General features: G+C 35.2%; 2 protein-coding genes across 3 annotated transcripts; both read left to right on the top strand.

Annotated features, from left to right (window-relative positions):
- Positions 1 to 3,315: 3,315 nt before the first annotated feature.
- Positions 3,316 to 5,061, top strand: LOC111367502 (UDP-glycosyltransferase 91A1-like). Its single transcript, XM_022988412.1, has one exon. It carries the CDS (start codon positions 3,515 to 3,517, stop codon positions 4,916 to 4,918), a length of 1,404 nt encoding a protein of 467 aa, XP_022844180.1. The 5' UTR covers positions 3,316 to 3,514; the 3' UTR covers positions 4,919 to 5,061.
- Positions 5,062 to 5,210: 149 nt separating this feature from the next.
- On the top strand, positions 5,211 to 9,654 carry LOC111367505 (8-hydroxygeraniol dehydrogenase-like). Of its 2 annotated transcripts, XM_022988413.1 has the most exons (4): positions 7,429 to 7,578; positions 8,113 to 8,616; positions 8,706 to 8,859; positions 9,273 to 9,654. In XM_022988413.1, the coding sequence occupies exons 2-4, from the start codon at positions 8,443 to 8,445 to the stop codon at positions 9,473 to 9,475; spliced, it is 531 nt and encodes a 176-aa protein (XP_022844181.1). In that variant the 5' UTR covers positions 7,429 to 7,578; positions 8,113 to 8,442; the 3' UTR covers positions 9,476 to 9,654. The 2 variants fall into 2 exon arrangements, 1 of the variants encoding a protein (XP_022844181.1); XR_002697835.1 differs by lacking the exons at positions 8,706 to 8,859; positions 9,273 to 9,654 and having other exon boundaries at positions 5,211 to 7,578; positions 8,113 to 8,447.
- The last annotated feature ends 519 nt before the right edge of the window (positions 9,655 to 10,173 follow it).

Below are 10,173 nucleotides of genomic sequence, written 5' to 3'. Positions count from 1 at the left end.
CCAAACATGTACAAACAAAAGGTGCACATTGAACAAGGAGGAAAAGAAGGGAGAAAACTGTAGCCAATCTCTCTAGACTATCATCTATAGTTTTTTTTTTTTTTTTTTTTTTTTTGAAATACGAAATGCTCTCTATTTTAAAATCATTGCTTGAAAATAAGTTACAATTTTTTTTACAATTTTTACGAAGTGCGAAAGTCATACTCCATTCTTATTTTATAATAAATTTATTTTAATAAGCTACATACTTGAATATATTTCACTTCATAAATTATTTTTATCATTTTTTAAAATTAATTGACTATTGACAAATGAAGAAACAAGATGAGAATTCAATAAATGTTTCCTGAAAAAACTAAGATGAGTCGTCAATTTAAAGAGCAATGTCGAAGCGTATAAATATATTTAAAGATATTCCATATAAATAGCAAGTCTCTTGAGAATGCTCTTACAAAAGAATGAATAATGCTATTGAGGAGTCAATATAAAAAGCAATGTTGAAATGTATAAATTCTATTTAAAGATATTCTATATAAAGAGAGAATCTTTTGAAACGCTCTTATAAAAGAATAAGCAATGCTATTTTTAAAGTAAAATGAGTCAATATAGTTTCACTGAGATCAATGATCACCTCAACTCAATGAGTAACATTACTTCAAAGAATACACAGACATGACTGGATTTCATCTTCAAATCTCTTCTTTCATATAATTTATCACACTTATTTTATGTAAAACATAGAAAAATGAAGGGTGAAGGCTCCAATTTATAGGCTCATATAGAGAACAGATTTCCCAGAAATCTTGCAAAATTAGGATGAATAGAAATCTACAAGATTATGTTAACTAAAAGATAGAGCTCAAGACGAGATAAAATAAAGATTATAAATTATCTATATTTCTTGTAATTTTCAAATTACCTCCAAATTGGGTATTGTACATCTAGCCCAATGGATTGATTACCTCTAAATACCCTACATAATTGGGCTACTTCAATTGTGGCGTGGATTCAATTCTTCAATCCAAGGCTTATAGCCTATGAAATTGAAACGGGTCTCGATTTTTCATCATCACCTTGGGGATTTGGACATCACTTACCATGCCCAACACATTTCTTTTTCCTTTAATGTAACACCACGATATAATATTAAGCCCCAATTTGGTGCCAATTGTTTTAAATATCTTTTCCCTATAGGATCATTTTTAGCCACACATTCACAAAATTAAATATTTTGCACGTAAACTCCAAACTTTTCTCTACTTTTTAACCAAACATTCTCCTAAAAATACAATTCAATTTTTCTTCTTCTTCTTCTTATTATTTTTTAAATAATGGGCACCAAACATGGGCTAGCTTTCATTATATTGTAGCTACTCTTGTTAGTTGCTGCAACTAGAACCAAGAAAATAATGTGTCCAACATGTTTCCACACTCCACCGAGCTTTACATTAATAGTTCAAAAGCTCTATTACCATTATAATTATACCATATATAGATATGGTACAATTATAATGGTAATATAGCCGTAATCTTTGACGATCTCCGTAATCTTATTCAATCTCATTGACAGCAAAAACCTTAGTCCCCCATAAACGTTTCTTTAGAAAGCACCAATTGTACAAAGAGTGTTGTTCATATCGGCTACAATGTTTAAACAACTACCTAGGAGTTTGAGATAAGAAGCTCAAACAACGGTTATAAATGTAGTGAGATCAGCAGAATCTTCAAGTCTAATGCTATCAATCTGTTGTCCATTATGGAAGTGCCTCTCTAGGGGCTTCCGCAAGTCAAAATCATTGCAGTACTTAGATTTTTCATCTACAATACATTAAAAATTGTTTACTTACAAGTGCAATCTTTTCTTGTGCAACTTCTTAGTTCTTACCAATAGGAGAACCAATAAAAGAATAAGTGTGCTGTATAAAGAGACAAGGTTTCTTGTGCAACTTCTTAGTTCTTACCAATAGGAGAACCAATAAAAGAATAAGTGTATTGTATAAAGAGACAAGGTTATTACACAAATAGCTACTCTAAAGAAATTACTGAAAAATTTCTTGCATGCTAATAAATTTTTCATTAATTTTCAAGAAACAGATTCCTAAATTTAGCTATAAGTTTTAGTTACGTAATTTCTTGAATATGTAGATCATTGTATCATATATAGCTACCTCCATTGTTGCTAAAAATTAACTATGATATGTACACAAAAAGGTAAGAATTTAAAAATAAGATCCATTTTCTGCTAAGCATAGACACTTCTACTAGCGTAGGATGTCCCATTTTTCAGATGCTTTTTAAAGTTTAGGACGTGTGACGAAAACCTCCAAGACAAACCTCGTAAACACAAGGCTAACATACCTTCATATTCTTTATAGCCTAATACAAGATGTATATGTCTTCAACACATCAAGGCATGGAAAGCTCCATTTTATATATTTTGAAAATTAAAATTAGGGAAATTTTTATTTATTATGCAATTACCTTTCTTCAGTAGTAGTAAAATATAGCTTAACCCAAAGTTATAACAGTATAAAAAATATCCACTTGATGTACAAAATCTATAGAAAAAATCTATATCTATAGCATTGTTCATAACTTTTACCTTATTGTCAATCGTCATGAATGTTATTTGTGAAGACAAAACTCTCGACCCAAACCGAACGGTTCTTCTTAAGGTAAATATCAAAATGGGTATTTAAATTGAGAATCTACGGATTTGGATCGGTTCTTAGTTCTAGATCAAGAACTGAAAATTCGAATAAGAATCGAATCTTTCTAATATTTTAAATTTATTTGTTTTAAATAAATCAAATTATTTTATTTTTTTCTAAATAAATTTACTAATTAATTAATTTAGTTCAAAGCCAAAAATATAATTTTTCCTATTTTTAATTTTTAGTTCGAGTTCAAATTAATCAAATTGATTTAAGTTTTACCCGAATCTGTTATTTTACCGTAGTGTTGTATCTATCGTTTTGAAAAAATCGAATTGAAGCTTGATTGTGCCTCTTATAATTATTGTCAGTTTGCTATCTTTCTCTTCCTATGATTTTAACAATCAAACATAAAGAGAGACGTAGAAAAATACATAAGATTGGAAAGATTAAACATCATTATTTGAATTAATATAGCTTTAAAACATTAAAAAATAAATTTTGATTGATAAAAATCAATAAAATATGTTATTGAAATGTCGTGAATTTAATAAAGTGTGTGATTAAAATAAATTGTTGATTTTGATTTAGGATAAAATTTAGACTTTAATCCTTCAAACAGGGGCTTCATATAGATGTTGGATATGTTTGGCGTGTACCATTGGAAAGTATATCATATACGGAACAATCCCGGTCCCTCTTCACCCTCATTTGCTGGCGTTCCCGTGGAATGACAAGGATATTTATGGTATGAAAAGCACGTTGAAATTGTACTGATCTCATCAACATAAATATCTCAATCACAAACCTTCAAAGTATAATCGAGAATCTTGTGCACTGCACCTCTAAATCTGTAGTCCATGGCTGAGCAGGGTAAATTGCATATTCTCATGTTCCCATGGCTGGCCTTCGGTCACTTGATTCCATACCTAGAGCTCGCCAAGCTCATAGCCCAGAAAGGCCACAGTGTCTCCTTTGTTTCGACTCCCAGAAACATAGATCGCCTTCCCAAACTGCCTCCGAATATAACCCATCTGATAGAATTTGTCAAGATTCAATTGCCAAAAGTTGATAATCTACCTGAAGATGCAGAAGCCACCATTGATGTACCATTCGATATGGTCCGCTACCTTAAAATTGCCTTCGACGAGCTTCAGCCAAGAATCACTTTTTTGTTGGAAGACTCCTCACCTGACTGGATTATTGCCGATTTTGCTCAATACTGGTTATACCCAGAAGCTGCTAAACTCAACATTCCTTGTGCTTTTTTCAGCATATTTACTGCAACTCTTTTGAGCTTTGCTGGCCCAACATCACTTACATTGCAAAATCAAGATGATCGGGTGAAGCCCGAAGATTTCACTGTGAAACCCAAGTGGGTACCCTTTGAAACATCTGTTTCTATGCGCTTTTTTCAAATTAATCGCCAGTTTAAGGAGGCAATGATAGACGGAGGTAATGTTTCGGACATGTACCGATTGGTAGCCACCATTGACGGCTGTGATGTGGTGGTGATGAGAAGTTGTTATGAGTTTGAGCCTGAGTGGCTAAATCTTCTAGAGAATATTTACGAAAAACCAATTATTCCAGTCGGCCATTTGCCCCCAACAACTACTAATAGTGGTTCTGATGAGCAAAATGAAAACTGGATTGAAATTAAGGAATGGCTTGACGCGAAAGAAAAAGGATCGGTTGTTTATGTAGCTTTTGGAAGTGAAACGAAACCAAATCAAGATGAACTTACTGAAATTGCATTAGGCTTGGAGAAGTCGGAATTGCCATTTTTCTGGGTTCTGAGGAAGCAACGAGGGGCAGCAGATAATGAGGCGACTCATTTACCAGAAGGGTTCGAGGAGAGAACCAAAGGACGTGGGGTGGTTTTTACAAGTTGGGTCCCTCAACTCAAGGTACTGAGCCACGAGTCGGTGGGTGGAATCTTGTGTCACTCCGGGCTGAGCTCAGTCGTGGAGGCTTTGCAATTCGGGAAATGGATAATCTTGTTGCCTTTCTTGGCGGACCAAGGATTGATTTCCAGCCTATTGGAGGAAAAGAAGTTGGGACATGAGATAGCGAGAAATGAGCTGGACGGATCATTTACTAAAGACGCAGTTGCTTACTCTCTGAGATTGGTGATGGTGGAAGGAGGAGGTAAAGTTTACAGGGAAAAGGTTAAAGAGATGAGAGAATTGTTGTCGAATAAAGATATACAAGATGGTTATATGGAGCGATTCTTAGATCATCTACAAAATCACAAGAAGGCTTAAAGTATTCTAATAGAAATAAATACACTTTCCAAGTGAATTATGAATTGTGTATCGTTTATGCATTGCTTGATGTATCTGTTGAGAGAGAAATGATAGACAATTAAAGAGATAAGAGATGAATAGAAGAAGATTTACTTGTATAAGATATACCTCTCTATCTTTTCAAGTGATTCCAATATGGGGATTGTTGTTTTAGCCTGGGAGAATTTAGATTTGGGTAATTGCATGCATCTTTTTATCATATCCAAGTGTTAAAACAGATTGGATAAGGTTTTTAGACTTAAAATTAAACAAAAGCTAAAGATTTCTTTCAAAATCAAGAGAACAATAGAGTAGAAAGAATAGATTTCATTCAAAAGCTTTAATCCACTTGGCTATCTCGACTTTCAAAAGTATGCTTGTTTGCTATGTGCATTTTCATCCATACCAGAATAGATTATTTACAGGAAGGGACAAATTCATGACAGAAATTTGAATATATGAACTAGGGTACCTATTGAGCCCAATCCGGAAGATTCTATAGAGATCAACTGATAGACCTCTACTGCATATTACTTTGGAGGAGAAATTAACTTATTTTCTTCCAAATCGTGCTTCATGGAAGCATCTCCACCCATCAATTCCTTTTCTACTTGTCTTGTTACCTACGCACCTACCGACCTATCAAATTGTTTCTTGATTGACCAATGGTGATGAAGTGAGACAAAATATCTTGCGTTCCAAAAAAAAGTAAAATAAAAAGGAAAAGGAACAATCTGAGATGGTCATAGAATTTGTCTGATTGGTGCTGCTTTTGATATATTTACCATGATGGAATCAAATACTTGTCTTCCAGATGTGAGAACCTACAATGAGTTAATATCTGGATATTGTGAGGTAAAACAAGTTTACAAGGCAATGACACTTCTTAGTAAGATGCTAGAGCAGAAGATGTCTCCAAATCTTGTAACTTTCCTTATTAGTATGTGGACAATGTAAAGAGGGTGATATAGATAGCGCTTTTAGGCTGCTTAGGTTGATGGAAGAGCAAAATGTAGTTCCTGACCAGTTAACTTATGGTGCTCTCATTGATGCATTATGTGAAAGAGGGACGGTTGAGAAGGCTTATCATGTATACGACTCTCTCAAGGAGAATGGTTTAAATTCAAATGTAGTTATATACACTACTCTGATTGATGGATTCTGCAAGGCTGGGAAGATTGATTTTTCCCTAACTTTGTTTGGAAGAATGACAGGTGAGGGCTTCCATCCGAACTCATACACTTACAATGTGCCGATTAGTGGGCTGTGCAAAGAGAAAAAACTGCCTGAAGCAGCAGAATTTCTGGAAAGAATGCTGGAAGAAGGTGTGAAACCTACAGTTGTTACTTACACTATTCTCATTGAGCAAATGTTAAAAGAATATGACTTTGATCATGCTTATAAGGTGTTTCATCAGATGGTTTCCCTGGGAAATAAACCTGATGTTTGCACAAACACTTCATTTCTTGTTGCATATTGCAACCAAGGGAAGTTGAAAGAAGCAGAGGATTTGATGGCTAAAATGAAAGAAGAAGGGGTGCAACCAGATTTCAAGGCTTACACAGTATTAATTGATGGAAATGGACGTTCAGGTTTACTAGATCGTGCTTTTGATATGCCCAAATGTATGGTTGATGCTAGATGTGAACCAACTCATTATATCTACTCTGTTTTAATCAAACACCTCTTACATGAGAAACGAACGAACGGAAGTGGTTGTAGAACGGAACTTGATCCAAAAACAGAAGAAAACTCAATTAATATAGCAGATGTCTGGAAAATAATGGAATATGATACAGCTCTTATGCTCTTCAAGAAAATGGTTGGAAATGGCTGCTCACCAAATGTTAACACTTACAATGCACTCACCACTGGACTTTGTCGAGAAGGACGCTTTGAAGAAGCCTGGAAGTTGGTTGATCATATGAAACAATGTTGAATGTCGCCCAGTGAAGATATGTATAATGCACTGGTGAATTGTTGCTCTAAGTTGAAAATGTATGAGGAAGCAATGAAGATACTTGATACCATGCTCAAGCTTGGACTTCTACCACATATAGAATCCTATAAGCTGCTTGTTTGTGGATTGTATGATGAAGGGAATGATGAGATGGCTAAGTCTGCATTCTGTATGCTTATCCAATGTGGTTACAATTATGATGAAGTTGCTTGGAAGCTTCTGATTGTCCTGTTGTTGAAAAGGGTCTTGTTGATAGATGCTCTGAGCTGTTAAATGTCATGGAGAAACTTGGTTGCCAGCTTAATCTACAGACTTATACTATGTTAATTCAGGGTTTTCTTGATAAAAACGAGGGCATATAGGATATAAGATCCTTCACATGATTGGTCTGCGCGTTGCCAAAAGTTATTTTCATAAGCATTTTTCTTATTTTACGAGGCAAACGATGGGCGAATTTATGATGAGAAACATGGAATTCTTTTTTGGACTTTACCTTGATCCAGTAATTACCTCATGTCATCCTAAATTTCACAATTGTGACAAAAGGCCAAATCACTTCTCATGGAAGTTTTCTAGGACATCTAGTGTATCAAAAGAGATTTTACAGGACAAAGTTCTGCATTTGCCCTGGTGGCTCCCAGGTCAACAGTGCTCGCATAGCAGATTCTCTACATTACAGGTGCATCCCTGATGAGAATTTAATTTTTTTTAGATGTTTGTTATTAGTCATCAATGGTTTTGTTAAGAAAAAACAGAATTGAATTTGTAACCTAAATGAGCCTCCGTAAATGTCTGTACTTAAATGCCTTGGACTTTTTAGATGGGGTGGTTCAATATGCACACATCTCACACACAATTACTGTGTTAGTATTGTGAGGATCAGTGATTGTTGTAATCTGGATTTGAAAGCAGAGAATATAGAAATATTTAAACAGATTCTTGTGACATATTTGGATGAATACAAGCATTTCTGATTCCATATATGAAAATAAAAATAAAAAGTGGCAACTGTCTTTGCTTTTTTGTACCACCAGTTGGACTTACTATGGATTGATTCTTTGGCTTCCATGGATATACTATCTAATAAACTAAATCATAGAAATTGAATGCTAACTGTTGCGGTAGTCTGTGAATCATCTTAAAGTTATTAAAAGATTATATATCTTCGAAAGTAGTAGTTGATGCATATGTTGAACTGGGCTGTTTATTGCAGGAACGACATAGTGGGTGAAGTAACTGAGGTTGGCAGCAAGGTGAAGAATGTCAAGTTTGGGGACAAAGTAGGAGTTGGATGTATGGTTGGATCATGTCGCCAGTGTGATAAATGCAGCAATGATCTTGAAAATTACTGTTCTAAAATGATACCTACCTATAGCGCTGTTTACACTGATGGTACCATTACATGTGGAGGTTAATGGTTGCTGATGAGCACTTCATTGTTCGTTGGCCTGAGAACTTTCCCCTTGACGTTGGTGCTCCTCTTTTATGTGCTGGGATTACAACTTACAGCCCCTAGAGGTACTTTGGACTGGACAAGCCGGGAATGAATATTGGTGTTGGTGGTTTTGGTGGGCTTGGCCATGTAGCTGTGAAGTTCGCTATGGCTTTTGGTACTAAAATTACAGTTATCAGTACATCTATTAATAAGAAGAAGGGAGCTATTGAAAAACTTGGTGCCGACTTGTTTTTGGTTAGTCGTGATCCTGAGGAGATGAAGGTGAGGAATTGGGATTTTGCTTGGTTTAATTTAGTTGTTCTGCTGAGACTTGAGAAACCACATTAATCTCTATATTTGTCCATGTTCAGGCTACAGCTAGGACATTGGATGGGATCGTTGATACTGTATCTTCTGATCACCCCATTTTACCCCTGCTTAGTTTGTTGAAGCCTCATGGAAAGATGGTACTGGTTGTTGTTCCGAACAAGCCAATTGAGTTGCCAGCGTTTCCACTGATTACAGGTAAGCATTTCATTAATATTTCTCATTCTCTTGCTCCTCCGCTCTCTCATATCATGTTTGCATAAGCTTGAAAAGTATAGTCATAAGAAATTAAAATAAATATTTTTTTATTATTTAAAGAAGGGAAAGGAAGGGGGTTTCACTTTTGCTAAAAAATAATGGCTAAACATAAATGTTTAAAAGATTGGCTCTGGCATTGATCTCGGAAAAAGGTCAAGGTTCAAAGAGTTGAATCAGTGCTAAAATAAAAGCAAAATCTCGGGGTGAACCCCACCTGTATGGTGCTTCTATTCAAGGTTTCTAATTCTAAATGCTTTTACCCCATAACCAAACTGATTTGGGCGATGCCCAGTTTCTCTGGTCAGGCCAGGTCTGGTCTTGACAATATCGCTAACCTTCCACAATGACTCCAGGTAGAAAATTAATAGCCGGCAGTGGGATAGGAGGAATGAAAGAAACCCTAGAGATGATTGATTTTGCAGCAAAGCACAACATATTACCAGATGTGGAGATCATCCCTATTGATTACATCAACACTGCAATGGATCGCCTTGTGAAATCTGATGTTAAATACCGGTTTGTGATCGACATTGCCACATCATTGAAGGACAAGTAATACCACCAGCTTCACAGTTTCATGAAACTTGGCTTAATTAGTATAATGCATGGTGCTGTCAAGATGAGAAGATTGTTGGGAAATTTGTTTTTTGGGTCCTGTATTATTTCTCATTTCCCATTACCAATGGACTCTATGTTTTAGCAAAGTCGGATATTAACCAGTAGTTTGATTTTTTAGCTATCGGTGTATATATAATATACATGTTGCATATATAATATACATGTTCATGGTTTGGGAAGTCAAAATGACATTGTTAAGCCGATAAATTTTAGGCTACCGTAACACTCGAGCCTAGCTGTTTTTATTTGGATTTTTCTTTCCTTAGTAATTTTCTAATCACCATGGATCTTAGAATTGAAGAAAAATGCTCGACTCTTCTCAAGTTACCAAATGTAAGAGCTATATTGTCTCACAACCCGATCTATGGCACTCCAATGCTTAGCGTCTGTTTGAGACCCATTAAAAAAAGGAAAAGAAAAGAAAAGAAAAAAGAACGTACTTTCAATTCAATTTAGGGTATGTTTGATAGAGCCATTTTCCATGAAAAAAATTTCCATTTTCCACCCAATTTTGTTGTTTGATTCCCAAAATTTTCCAGGGAATACATTTTTCACTACTCCCTCACGTGGCCTCATTTTCTTGCTTTTAAAGGAATTCCAATTCCTTGGATTTTGTTGAGAAAATGGGTTTTCTAG

This window comes from Olea europaea, chromosome 18, assembly GCF_002742605.1.
Source record: "Olea europaea var. sylvestris chromosome 18, O_europaea_v1, whole genome shotgun sequence".
NCBI classification, from domain to species: domain Eukaryota; kingdom Viridiplantae; phylum Streptophyta; class Magnoliopsida; order Lamiales; family Oleaceae; genus Olea; species Olea europaea.
Note: the sequence above shows the minus strand (reverse complement) of the source record. Positions and strands in the feature narration are given on the sequence as shown.

Excerpts from the sequence above, each read along its gene's own strand:
- LOC111367502 (XM_022988412.1), top strand. The coding sequence starts at position 3,515 with ATGGCTGAGCAGGGTAAATTGCATATTCTCATGTTCCCATGGCTGGCC.
- LOC111367505 (XM_022988413.1), top strand. The coding sequence starts at position 8,443 with ATGAATATTGGTGTTGGTGGTTTTGGTGGGCTTGGCCATGTAGCTGTG. Across the intron at positions 8,617-8,705 it reads GTGATCCTGAGGAGATGAAG|GCTACAGCTAGGACATTGGA; the intron begins GTGAGGAATTGG and ends GTCCATGTTCAG. Across the intron at positions 8,860-9,272 it reads AGCGTTTCCACTGATTACAG|GTAGAAAATTAATAGCCGGC; the intron begins GTAAGCATTTCA and ends CAATGACTCCAG.